At 42.9% G+C, this 13,029-nt stretch overlaps 2 protein-coding genes across 2 annotated transcripts; one reads left to right on the top strand and one right to left on the bottom strand.

Moving 5' to 3' along the window:
- Positions 1 to 1,390: 1,390 nt before the first annotated feature.
- On the top strand, positions 1,391 to 5,685 carry LOC115683069 (transcription factor TGA4-like). The gene is made up of 9 exons (XM_030607479.2): positions 1,391 to 2,008; positions 2,480 to 2,650; positions 2,759 to 2,833; positions 3,202 to 3,261; positions 3,344 to 3,421; positions 3,500 to 3,563; positions 3,951 to 4,222; positions 4,630 to 4,857; positions 5,160 to 5,685. Exons 2-9 carry the CDS (start codon positions 2,492 to 2,494, stop codon positions 5,310 to 5,312), a joined length of 1,089 nt encoding a protein of 362 aa, XP_030463339.1. The 5' UTR covers positions 1,391 to 2,008; positions 2,480 to 2,491; the 3' UTR covers positions 5,313 to 5,685.
- Positions 5,686 to 7,368: 1,683 nt separating this feature from the next.
- Positions 7,369 to 12,877, bottom strand: LOC115667929 (alanine--glyoxylate aminotransferase 2 homolog 1, mitochondrial). The gene is made up of 9 exons (XM_056312502.1): positions 12,529 to 12,877; positions 11,535 to 11,765; positions 11,261 to 11,431; positions 10,785 to 10,928; positions 10,510 to 10,689; positions 9,893 to 10,118; positions 7,995 to 8,108; positions 7,803 to 7,889; positions 7,369 to 7,683 (listed from the first exon to the last, which is right to left on the bottom strand). The coding sequence occupies exons 1-9, from the start codon at positions 12,772 to 12,774 to the stop codon at positions 7,640 to 7,642; spliced, it is 1,443 nt and encodes a 480-aa protein (XP_056168477.1). The 5' UTR covers positions 12,775 to 12,877; the 3' UTR covers positions 7,369 to 7,639.
- Between the last annotated feature and the right edge of the window lie 152 nt (positions 12,878 to 13,029).

Genomic DNA, 13,029 nt, shown 5'->3' with positions numbered 1-13,029 from the left:
TTTTTCCTGGAATAATAGATAAAAATTGACCGAGACATCAAGCCAAAAGACCAATGCGCGCCAAGATGCGTGTCGCCACTCGCTCGCCTCGAGCTGCAAAGCGTCGAAGCGGCAGGAGCATTCAAACCGCCATGCGCGGCGGCCGGTGGAATCTCGGGCGCCACCTCACGCGCCTCCGTCGCGCGCGCGCCCCGGCCCTCCGGACCACCCTACTTGGGCGGCAGCCTTTTGGCCAGATTTCGGCAACAGCCGCTAGATAAAGCAGGTGTTTCTTTCCTTCCACACCACCGTAGGTAGAGACAATAATTTTTCGCGTAGCCGTAGGATTTTGACCGCATGCACTTTCCTAGGAAAATTTCCAAATTCAAACATTTTCTAGTTTTTTGTCGAACTAATCTTATTTTCATTTTCAATACATTTTCATTCACTTCCATTATATATATAGACACACACAATGGATCGAAATATAAATAAAAATTTTCAAACAAAATCCGATTAGCCAAAAGACCGATTTTCACGATCAGTCTTTTGGGAAGGAAATCGCTATACCGATCGGCTTTCTAATCTTGAAATTGATAAGCACTTGGATACTAATTTCTTTTCATGCTTTATTAGGTAATAAAATATAGATAGTAGATTTACGACGTTAAATTTTTATATTCGGCTTTAGCCCTTTTTCATATAAAAATAATAATTCGTATGCCGTGGTGTAGGCATTCGATAATAGAACTCTTGTAGAGAGCCTAACAATTCAAATTTCACCGGTGCCTTGAGACGAGTTTCGAGTCGTGCGATTCGAATTAATGGTCCCTGAACTTTGGTCCAACATGCAGTGTGTATTAGCAGACGATATCTATATAGGCCCATCATCTCCGAACTTTTTATTTATTCAATGTAGTCCATAAACTCTGACCTGATGTGCAGTGTCATCCCTGGACTTTTAATCTGCTCAACATGTTCCTCGAACTTTGGTCCAATGTTCCATACAATCCCTGAACTTTTAAACATTTTCGTATAATCTAAGCACTACATCGAGCATTTATTCGCAGTTTAGATCACATTAAACAGATTAAAAATTTTGATATGACATTACAAGTTCATGGACCGCATCACAAAATTAAAAATTGATATTGCATATTAGATTAAAATTCATAACCTTCATTCAAATCGAGTTCGAGCTCGGCCCGGGGGCTTGTACATCCGGCCGTACTTAATAATAATGCCGCCTTGATCGGGACGGCGGGGTTGGGGGGGTGGCGCAGGTTAAGGAGGGGGTCTACTGGGGTGCGCACAATAGCGGGGTGGTGGTGGAGCATGAGTGTATCTTTGACTCTGTAGCGCACACTAGCTAATGTAATGCAAACACAATGATAAAAGTCCCTCCAATTATAATAATCCAAGAACAGCGAAAAGGAAGGGAAGAAAATGAAAACGAAAAAGAAAAAGTGGGAGGAGAAATAAAGAAGGATTTGTGCGTGCTGTGTGCGAAGTGTGATGGATATCAACAAACAGAGCGTTGATAATGATGATATATTTATCTTAATGGAACGCAAAGAGAAGGAAGAGAAGCAAATGAAGGGAAAAGAGAGAGAGAGAGAGATAGAGAGAGAAAGGAATTCAGACACTGCAACGTTTGGAAAGGACCGGGCTTCAAAGGTTCTCCTTCTCTCTTTTAAGCGGTGAGGAGGTGAGGGGAGGGGAGGTGGGGTGTGGTGTGGTGCAAATTCTCATTCCGGACGATGACTCTGGTTCGAGGTCGTGTGGGGTGAGGAGGAAGGCTTCCCTGGCTCGAGTGGTCATCTGGGTCATCTGGGTCTTCTTCTCCTTCTTCTTCCAATGATTTGATCGAAGTACAGAGAGCCACAGAGAGAGAGAGAGAGAGAGAGAGAGAGAGAGAGAGAGAGAGAGAGAGAGAGAGAGAGAGAGAGGATAGGAGGGAGGGAGAGGGAGCTTGGAGGCGGTTCGAGCTTGTTAGCTTCCGAAGGAGAAGGACCCGGGTTGAGTGAAAGTAAGTATGGAGTGAAATTGTTTGGGCTTCTGAAGCAGTTGGTCTTCCGTTCTTGTGTGTTGTGGTGACATATGTCCGTCCCTACAACTCATGAAACATCTGTTTGTTCCGTAGAAGATGACGAGAAATCGTGGGTTTAAGTGAATATCATTGATCATAAGAAAGTTCATTAGTTGGTTTGATGATGCTTCTGTGGTTTACGCAAGCCTGCTCTTTGATTCTGTCTTCGTACTTATTTGAGCTCTGCGCGTGTCTGTGTATGTGTTTGTGCGTGCGTGCGTGCGTGCGTGTCGGGTTGAGCTGTTCTTGGGGAATCGCAGGTTTCTAGACTGTCATCATTGATGAGCCTTTTCATTCGTGAGTTGATCGCCATGCTGATTATGGTTTTCGATGTCTGAGTTCGCAGTAAATACAACTGTTGGGGGACTTATCGTTTGGTTTTTTTTTTTCCCTTCCTTTTTCCATTTGCAGTTTGGAGAGGTCATGAATTCGACGTCCACTCAGTTCGTGTCTTCTAGAAGGATGGGGATGTACGACCACATTCACCAAATGGGAATGTGGGATGAGAACTTCAAGCCGAATGGAAATCCTATTGCGCCGGCAGGTCTGATTGTACCGGTGCACGCGAATTTGGACAACCAGGTGCGCCTTCTTGCTTTTCCAATTTCGATGAATCCGGTTGCTGCGATTCGTGCTGCTCGTTATAGTTGTCGTGTCTGAATCAGCCTGTCTTGTTCAAATTTTGTCTAGTCGGAGGATACTTCTCATGGATCATTGGATACTCCTGGCAAGTATGAGCAAGAAACCTCGAGACCTTTTGATAAGGTATGAGCAATCTGGCGCCAAGCGCTTCTCTGTTCGAATCTCGCTCTTGTCGGACACCAGTTTTTCTATCGTAAGCACGTCATCCTCTACTCACTTGGAGGCTCCTGCCTCTGTTTTCTATGTTTTGAGTCTCCTCTTGCATGTTGCAGTATATCCATGAAGTAAATCTTCCTTTTGCTGGTCTTAATTCTTTGATTTGGTTTCGGAGCTCCCTAATGATGGAGTTGCCTAACTTCTGTTTTTTTCTTTTTTTGGTACTTTTTGCTTAATGCGGTTCACTTATCTTGATTCACCGTCTGCACACTCAAAATACAATGGCCTTAAGCGAAACTGCACTTACATTTCAAGTTTACATCATAATACTTCAGGTGCAAAGACGTCTTGCACAAAACCGTGAGGCTGCGCGCAAAAGCCGTCTGCGGAAAAAGGTAACAGCAGTTGCGGTTGGTATTGCCATGCTGCTTTGGCCAATTGATTCGACCTGAATTTCCGTCTGTGAATGTTCTATAGGCTTATGTTCAGCAGCTAGAAGCAAGTCGTTTGAAGCTTATGCAGTTAGAACAAGAGGTTGAACGAGCTAGGCAACAGGTATGAGAGATTTTTTCCCGTGTGTGTTCCCTTTCATTCCTTGCACTGACCATGGAAGTCATAAATGCTCCAATACAGGGTCACTATGTGGGTGCAGGAATAGATGCAGCTTATCCAGGATATGGTGAATCTTTAAATTCAGGTACTAAAGTTATAGATGCCTCAGTGATACAGTCGAGACTATTGGCTTCTTACTGTCATTTTTACGTAGCTGATGTAATCTATTTTCGATAATCAGTCATTATGTTACATTCATTAATCCTGAATTTAAATGCTATGGCTTTCTATTTAGGACTTGTCTTCTTATCTTCTCTTAAATAAAAAAGGCTGGATATGTTTTGGCAGTGGCGCACCGATTCTTGATTAAGCTTACTTGCATCAATAAAAGTTTCTTAAAGATCTCCATGGGATCTGCTTGACATTTTTTGGCATGCTCAGTGAATCGGGCATAACTCTATTTGAGCCCCCGCATACAACTGGTTACTCTTTTCCTGTTTCTCTGACACCATCCATGCTCGGATTGCTGTAGGAATCGTTGCATTTGATATGAAGTACAGGCACTGGATTGAGGAACAAAATAGACAAATATGTGAGCTGAGGGCTGCTTTGAATGCTCATAGAAGTGACGTAGAGCTTCGCATCCTCGTGGAAAGTGGCATGAACCATTATTCTGAACTTTTTCGCATGAAAACAGCTGCATCAAAGGCCGATGTTTTCTATGTGATGTCTGGAATGTGGAGATCGTCGTCGGAGCGATTCTTCCTGTGGATTGGGGGATTTCGTCCTTCAGAACTTCTTAAGGTAATATAGGGTTCAATTTGAACAAGAAATCTTATTTTACATTGCACACAAGTCTAAAAATTGTCTACATCTCCTAGTAACTATGTCTTGACCTCATAGATATAGCTAATCACTAAATGCTATTGAGAAGCACAACATTTCCCAACCTGTTAATGCATTTCTTTTTTCTCAACAAAAATTTGATGGTCTTTACTTGTTGGACTATGCACAATCATGGCGGTGCACATCTTCTTTCTTATAGTAGCAGACCTTGATTAGCATCACATGTTGTGGGTGGTGCATGTGCATCCTCCAAAGTGGCAGATCTATCGTGTAGACAATATATTCAAATCCAATCTTCAACTGAATTTCTGACTCGCACGTTATTTTTGCCAGTATCTCTTACTAGAAAATTGTTCCCACTCCAGGTTCTCATGCCTCAGCTCGACCCCTTGACGGAACCACAATTGGCGTTTGTTTACAGCCTCAAGCAAGCTTGTCAACAGGCTGAAGATGCCCTAAAGCAGGGTCTGGATAAGCTCCAGCACACTCTGTCCGAGGCCGTGGCCGGTGGTCGACTCGGTGAAGGGAATTACATCCCGCAGGTGGCTACCGCGATGGAGAAATTGGAAGCTCTGGTCAGCTTTGTGAATCAGGTACTTAAGTACAAGACTATGTTTAGAATGTACTTCCAATTCTTTGTTGATTTAGACCCGAAAACACGGGAATGACCTTGACTTTGATGATTTTTTTTTTTTTTTTGGTAGCAGACTTTGATGATACTTGTTTCAAAACGGAAAGTATGTAGACATTTTTATCGCATTCTCTGAAAAATAAGGACTTTACACCAAATAACACCAGAATGACCCAATTGAACTACTTGTTCAAATGAATGATCCCACAGCATAATCATTTTATTTTTGCAATGAAAGTAAACGAAGCTTCTTTGTTCAATTAGGCAGACCATCTACGTCAGGAAACGCTGCAGCAAATGTCCCACCACCTAACGACACGGCAAGCCGCTCGGGGCCTGCTTGCCTTGGGGGAGTACTTCCAACGCCTCCGAGCTTTAAGTACACTCTGGACTACACGTCCCCGCGAACCCGCTTAATTTCACTTCATCAAGTCGACATGGATATTTGCAGGATGAAATCTCTCGTAGAGCCATAATAAGCAAAGCCAAAGGTGCCGTTTTGTATGTCAGCTATAGACATCATGTGGAAAGTTTCTAGTGCCGATCATTTTTTCTTGGCGGCGTCTGAAAAATGAAGTTGTAAATACCAACATTTATCTTGGAGTTGTAATCTCTACCTTCTTTCGGGCGTGCTGTAGTCGATGTTTCGGGTAGTTCTCGAGTTTAGGTTTACGACAGTTGCTTTGTGAACCGAGTTATTCTGTACTTGATAAGTTTGACAGAACATAGTTGTGTATAGAGGAGTTGTGCTGTGAATTTTTGCGCTGCTTATTGATCGCTCTGTAAGTAACAGATGCTCATGTTGGAGTCGCTAGACAGTTGATTCGTCAGCCAGAGTTATATTGATTTTGAGATGATTGACAAACGTAGGTGTGTAGAGATGAAACGTGCCTTTTTACTCGGGCTTCTAGTTTATCTCGCTGTAAATAATGGATCGGGGTCTTCGTTAAACATAATACGCATTAAGTCCGTCGTGCATGCAGAATGTAAATTTTCTGGCAATTGTTATCATCAGATTTGCAAAAACTCTTCAAGTCAAATTTTGCGGGCGGTGTCGATACCGAACGCATCAGGATTACTTGTCTGTTAAATGAAAGGGATGAGATATTAGCGTAAGAACGGGGATAAGAACACTAGAAGTGCCATAATTTTCGTACGACGCTCGCTTAAGTATAATAACTTTTTTTTCGCTCACATGAGTGCCACAAATTTGAAAAATTGATCACTTGAGTGCCATCAGCGATTTGCCTCGCCGGAAAATCCGACGTGGACGCCGGTCATCATACGTAGCTTCACCGAAGCTGATGTGAATAATTTTTGAATTTTTGAATTTTTTTCTTTTTCTTTTTCTTTTTCGATGCCGGCGAGGGTCACCGGCGACCCTCGCCGGCTGTGAAGGCCTTGCCCAGATTGGACAAGGGCCGCCTTGCCCTTGGCAGCGAAGGCCTTGGGCGAGGCCGTCGCGGCCTCCCCCACCGCCGGTGAGACCGTGAAGGCCATCGCCAGATCTGGGTGGGCGCGGGCAAGGCGGCCTCGCTAGATCTGGTGAGAGCCTTCGCCGTCTCACCTGCGACCGGCGAGGCCGTGATGGCCTCGCCAAGGGCTTTCGCGACCACAGGCGAGGTAGCCTCGCCAGATCTGGTGAGAGCCTTCGTCGCCTTGCTCACGGTCGGTGAGGCCGCAATGGCCTTGCCTAGGGCTTTCGCGGCCACGGGCGAGGCAGCCTCGCCAAATTTGGCGAGAGCCTTTGCCGCCTCGCTCGCGGCCAGCGAGACCGCAATGGCCTCACCAAAGGCCTTCGCGGCCATACCGGCCGATGGTGAGGCAGCCCTTGCCCAGTTTGGCCGAGGGCAAGGCCTCCGGCGAGGGTCACCAGTGACCCTCGCCAACCTTGAAAAAAAAAGGAAAAATAAGAAAGAAAAAGAAAAAATATATAAAGAAAAAAAATCAATAAAATAACATTAAAAAAATTCACGTAGAATTATTTGCCGGAAATGACACTCAAATAATCCATTTTACTCCGACGTGGCACTTAAGTAAGCACTGTACGAAAGTTATGACACTCCAGTGTCCTTATCCCCGTAAGAACGCATATAAAATCAAGCACGGACAAAAAAGAGTGGGTGAATCCGAGACTGCACCCAAATGAAATTGGAGAGGCAAAAGAAGATGCACAAGTTCTATCAGTATTAAGAAGTTGCCTCAAAACATCAGCCGATCTGGTCCTTGAACTAGTACCGTCTGACTATTTTACTCTGTAATCACACTGACTACTAAGTATCAATTACTCCAAAAAGAGCGGGAAGCGGGACGACGTTGATTTTCAAATGTTACATGATGCTTTCATCATTCCCATAGTCTTATTCTCTGATAGGAGGCTTGATGTTTTCATTTATGATTTACTATTAGATTAGTCTCTAGTCATGTTGATGGATTGACAAAAAAATGATTCCCTTATGAACAGAATTACCAATTACCGAAAGAAGCCTTTAAATATAACGATCGAAGAGACGAACGAAAAGGGTATAAAATCTGCTACATAACAATTACAGTTAAGGCCAACGGTGCCAGTAAATGGATCGACGAACGAGCTTAACATTCTTGAAATTAACATTGCAAGATTAGGATTGAGCAGAAACAGGAAAAACTGGCAGCATCCGAAGCAGTGCTACAGCTGAGAATGTTTCTTCACTGATGGGTCGGCGGAACTAAGGCCATCTCAGATTGTGGACCATTCCAACAGCTCACAGTTTGGAGAGGGCATAATCAAAAGCATCGACGAGGAAATCTGAAACTCACCAAAACGCAAGTACACCGTGACTGTTATAGAACTGACACTGAGCGTAATTCGTAGACTAATTGATAAAGACTATCACCCATTGTGTCCCAGGGGAAATAAAATAGTACCCGCATCATCTTTGTTAAAGCACATGGGGGGCTTTATCCTGAAGACGTTTCCATGCAAACCACCTTTACCGACCAGTACTCCAAGCTCTTGAATCAGGAATTAAGAAGACAGAGAAAAAGGATTAGTACGATGGGTAAAAGTCCGCAGAATTCCAACTAGATTTGGGACGGGGATATTACGGTTCAATATACCTCTGAGTTTCTCAAATAGGACCGCAGTTTCTGCTTTAGCGGGCGTCTTCTCTTTTCTGTCCGTGACGAGCTCGATGCCCAGCATTAAGCCCCTGCCTCTTACATCTCCAATGACTGTAAAGAAATGTTCCGGCATCATGAACATGTCAGACACGCTACTTCACTTACTCAACCTGCGTTGCAGCTATTTTGAATCTTTGTTTTCGTTTTAGAATGACAACCAGAAAAATTTCGCAGATTGCTTTCAACAGTCACCTTTGCCACCAGATTTAGGAAGTAGTACAATGCTTGGAAAAATATAGAGACCATAATCATATCTTAGTACACTAAAAATTCGGTAGACTGCCCACACCCAATCAAATGGTTGTTGACGCCACTCTCAAAGGTTGAAGGGACTACCAAGTTCCAAAAGTAAGATTAGCGATCTGTCGAAAGAAGCTAAGCACTGAGAACAGCTCCAACATCTATTCAAAAAGACTCAGGCCCAGCGTAATAATCCTTTCCTCGTATCTACTCCTCGCCTTTCCTCGCAATCACAAATATTATACAGTAAGCACCCTCTCCCTCTCCTCTTTCCCTTCCCTCACTTTTTCCAAACACTCCAAAAGCTGCACTGGATCTAGCCTCTAAGACATATCCTACCAATATATTCCGAATCCTATAAAAGAGGGAACAAACCTCCTCTTAGAAAACCAAGTTTCCTAACCGACATGACTGAGTCATAACTTATAAGACTCAAAACTATCATCTTTCTTACAAATTAGGCCAAGACACAACAATCAACAGCTCAAAGGTATTACTACATATATCATCATAACCAGTATCCTTTTTCAAATAAAAAAAAAACATAAATACACTCTGATAATTGTTATGAGAACACGTGAGCTTAGCTTCTCTAGGTTCTTGATGCACCCATCCAAACCAATACGATTTCAGAATAGTGATATCATCAGCGATCACCAGTTAGGGGATAGAAAGTTTAAGCATCTGGTTCAGAATTATGTAGTCAGCAAATTTTAGGAAAGTATACTTAGCTTAAAATATAACGGGATATGTTCACTAGAAGTCCTAAACTTGTCATGAAAGTGCAATTGAGTCCTAAAACTTGCAAAAAGTGCAATCGAGTCCTAAAACTTGTCAAATTGGTTCAAATGAATCCTAAAATTAACACCATCCAATTTGACTAACGGAAAATGCTGACATGGCTTTTTTATTATTTTTTATCCTACGTGGTGATGACGTGACTTATTATTATTATTATTATTATTATTATTATTAAATTATGTTTAAAAAATAAGCCAAATTTATAAAATAAAAAAAATTGTGGAGGAGGAGGATAGGCGGGGAGGGAGGGCTTGCCCTCCCCGCCGCTGCCGCTGCCGCCGCCCCACCATCGCCGGGAGGGGCCGGCGACCCTCACCGACAGCAGGCTAGGGCCGGCGAGGGTCGCCGGCCCCTCCCGGCGATGGTAGGGCAGCAACGGCGGCAGGGAGGGCAAGCCCTCCCTCCCCGCCTATCCTCCTCCCTTTTTTAAAAAATTTTTGAAATTTTAAATTTTGCTTATTTTTATATTTAATTTAAATAAAATTAGTATTAAAAATCAAATTTGGTCAAAATTTTAGCCACATAGGAGAGAGAAAATATTTAAATAAGCCACATCTGCGCCACGTCAACATTTTCCGTTAGTAAATTTGACGATGTTAATTTTAGGACTCATTTGAACCAATTTGACAAATTTTAGGACTTGATTGCCCTTTTTGCAAGCTTTAGAATTCAATTGCAGTTTCATGATAAGTTTTAGGACTTCCAGTGAACATATCCCAAATATAACACACACATGCTTTTGAGAGTAAATGGGCAGGGGAAAATCTTCCAAAGCAAAGTTGGAGATTCCTTACTATCATATCTCTCCTGAAGATCCCTTAAACGAGCAGTCAAGTGGGAGCCAACATCTGCACAATGTTCTTGGCGTTTCTCCTTATCTATAACTCTAAGCACTGCATGTCCACCAGCAGAGCAGACTGGATTACCGCCAAAAGTGTTGAATTGAATTTTCTGTGCCATCACGCTTGCAATCTCAGGTGTCGTTACCACTGCTCCTAATGGCAAACCATTGCCAATTCCCTGGCGATTGCAATTGAAAAATACGAAAACAACAATGTGATGACTCGCTGCACATGAACTTTGATACTTAAAAGTATTCTGATCTATGTACACTATATTAATGGGATGTAACATTTTTGCTTTCGTCAGCTGAGGCCTTGAGCACAGTTGTTATCCTTAGCAAATTTGTAATTTCAATTACTGAAAATTCAAAAAGTGCGCTACATTCACACATCAGTAGAATTTTCAACACAAAACTTACATTTTCTTCATATTCAAAGCACATTTACTACTTCGTGAAGAAACCACGAGATCTTACTAATCTTTTCTCGCAATAAGATGGAAAATGGAAATGCACGATTTTGGAAGGATCAACCAGAAAAGTTGAAAATAACTAGGAGACTTTGCAGACCTTTGCCATGGTGACTATGTCTGGAATGACACCCTGGGTTTCAAATCCCCAGTAGTGGCTCCCAGTGCGACCAAATCCAGTTTGCACTTCATCTGCTATGCAAAGACCACCAGCCTTGCTTACCATGTCATACACCAGTTTTAAGTAACCAGGGGCCAATTCCACAGCTCCCCCAACTCCCTGAAGAGGCAATTTTATTGTAAAACAAATCTAAGTCCAGGAGCAGTTGCATTGATGACTGGTTAGGAGTATAACGTGAAATTTTTTATGCTGACCTGAATGGTTTCAGCTATAAAACCAGCAACTTTTCCTGAGGTACCATAATCAATATGATCTTGCACATCTTTTGCATAGATACTGGCATCAGAGCCAAAGATTCCATGATATGGATCTGGATTCACAACATGATGAATTTCTCCCTGCAAAGCAAGAAATTGTATTTTGACTAGATAAGAGAAGAAGATCACTAAAGTAAGAAAGAAATGTATCATGCCCAAGTGATAATTGCTACTGTCAATGCCAAGTTTTCCACAGTAATATTTTGGCAGCAGTGATCCAGCGGCTCCTGAAGAAGACATACTGATGACCACTTGACCTTGATCATTACATCTCTTGCTTGTTGAGAAGCAAACAAGCATTTAAAATATCCGCATTTATTATGACTAGTTTACTCATTTATACTCCTTCGCATCATTGTTATTGATAATAAACTAAAGCGCGTATCAAGATGAGGAATACATGATGTTCAAACCTGCGGGATTGAGTACTTCCATGTGTTTAGTGCCGTGAGGCCTATTGTTCCAGAACTGCCACCGTGGTATGCGTTTCTCAAGGAGATCATTTCAAGATTACCACTATATAGTCGAGCCATCAGCATTGCCAGTTCATTTGCTTCTGAACCAGAATTCACAAAATATACAACCTGCATCATATGAACATTCCAGCCAAAAAGAATCAATATAATCCGGGATTATAAAACTCCAAGATCTCAGAATAGAATTTGCATGTTACTCAAAGAAATAAACCTTTAGGTTTCCCGGCATTTTCGATGCTAATGCCTCGGCAAAATCGGCAATCGCGTGGTGCAAATATATTGTTGTGGCATGCTGCAGAAGCTTGCTTTGCTCCACAATAGCATTCAGAACTTCAGGATGGCAATGTCCACAAGATACAGTAACAATCCCAGCAAAAGCATCGAGATACCGCTTGCCGTTCTCATCAAACAGATATTGCATTTTCCCTTCAACAATATTAAGCTGTACAAACAACAACAGATATTTGTAAGAAATTGCGAAGACCCGGAGCATAAACAGCACATTGGAGAATCGCATCTAGTTACGCACCCACACGCGCAGAGCAAGGAACAAGAGGGTGTCCAAAAGTCTCGTTTTTTACATACCACGGCTGCAAATACATATGACCAAACCCATAACCACCAATTGGGCCATAGACTAGACAAACTTTCCAGACACACTAGCTGATCAGAGACTCTGAATTAGAATTTGATCAATTACCTCAGACACAACCCACGTCGATCACGTCACACATATCAAACTCAGCTAGCAGAATTTCTTCATACTATTGTGCAATACGCTTTCGCTTTTCAACAACTTCTTGGCCTTGGAGCCCAGAAGTTCATCGATAGGAAGAATCTCTCCAACATCATATTTCTAGAGGATACCAAGAAAGTCTTTTTTGGGCAGTCATCTTTTAGGAAAAGAAAATGAACGAAGCAAAATCATCTTCTTTTTTCCCCTACTTTAGTACCCATCAAACAGATAGTTTCCTGTATGGAACAATACATGATGATCAGCTCTGCCAATTAAAGCGTAGACGATTCACTTACAAGTGAAAAAGCTGCAAGAATGAGCCACTTCCAAGCAGAAAACCAGAAAAGCAATCTAAATCCAAACAAAAATCTAAAAAAGAAAACGCCACATGCATCAGAGGCAAAAGCAAAGATTACAACAGACTTTGCATGCACAGAAGGCCCACGCTCGTCACACACGGACAACTTACGGGCTTCTGGTAGTAGTAGAAGAGAGAAGGGCCCAGGAACTTCTTGCGCTTCTCAAGAATCTCATCGCCCGAAGGCCCTTTGTACGGCTTCGGCACATAGTCGAACCTCGGTAACTGAGGCCGAGCATCGGCGGCAGGCGACGACGACGGGGCCGTCGAGAAAGAACCGCGGAGCGACAACCCATTTCGAGGGACAAGGCGGCGGTGCTGGTCACGGGCTCTCAGAACGCTGCTCCGCCACGCCATCTCCTCGCTCGCTCGTCGCTGATCAAGAACTTTCAAAAGCAAGCAAGAGAGACAAGAGAACCGAAGAGGGTGCGTTAAAGTTCCGACCTTTGCGCAAACGACAAAAGTAGCGAGCGCTTAAAGGCAAGCGAGGGAGTGACTCAGCAGTAGTGATGATGGGTGGCTGGGCTTTGGTGGGCCTTGAAAAGTTGGCAGTGATTAGCCTTAAATCTTAAATTAATTACCATAATCTCTGCATTATTCCCCTTTTGAAGG

The sequence above is a fragment of the Syzygium oleosum genome, unplaced genomic scaffold (assembly GCF_021117445.2).
Source record: "Syzygium oleosum isolate NSW1041296 unplaced genomic scaffold, Sole_v2.1 Sole_v2.06, whole genome shotgun sequence".
In the NCBI taxonomy this organism is placed as follows: domain Eukaryota; kingdom Viridiplantae; phylum Streptophyta; class Magnoliopsida; order Myrtales; family Myrtaceae; genus Syzygium; species Syzygium oleosum.
This window is presented reverse-complemented; position numbering and strand designations above follow the sequence as displayed.

What these genes read in the sequence shown, in the direction of transcription:
- LOC115683069 (XM_030607479.2), top strand. Translation starts at nt 2,492, where the DNA reads ATGAATTCGACGTCCACTCAGTTCGTGTCTTCTAGAAGGATGGGGATG. An exon ending in TGGTGAATCTTTAAATTCAG is followed by an intron (nt 3,564 to 3,950) that starts GTACTAAAGTTA and finishes GGATTGCTGTAG; the next exon opens with GAATCGTTGCATTTGATATG. An exon ending in GTCCTTCAGAACTTCTTAAG is followed by an intron (nt 4,223 to 4,629) that starts GTAATATAGGGT and finishes TTCCCACTCCAG; the next exon opens with GTTCTCATGCCTCAGCTCGA.
- LOC115667929 (XM_056312502.1), bottom strand. Translation starts at nt 12,774, where the DNA reads ATGGCGTGGCGGAGCAGCGTTCTGAGAGCCCGTGACCAGCACCGCCGC. An exon ending in GGAAGTACTCAATCCCGCAG is followed by an intron (nt 10,929 to 11,260) that starts GTTTGAACATCA and finishes CTTGCTTTGCAG; the next exon opens with GGAGAAATTCATCATGTTGT. An exon ending in TTATAGCTGAAACCATTCAG is followed by an intron (nt 10,690 to 10,784) that starts GTCAGCATAAAA and finishes TTGCCTCTTCAG; the next exon opens with GGAGTTGGGGGAGCTGTGGA.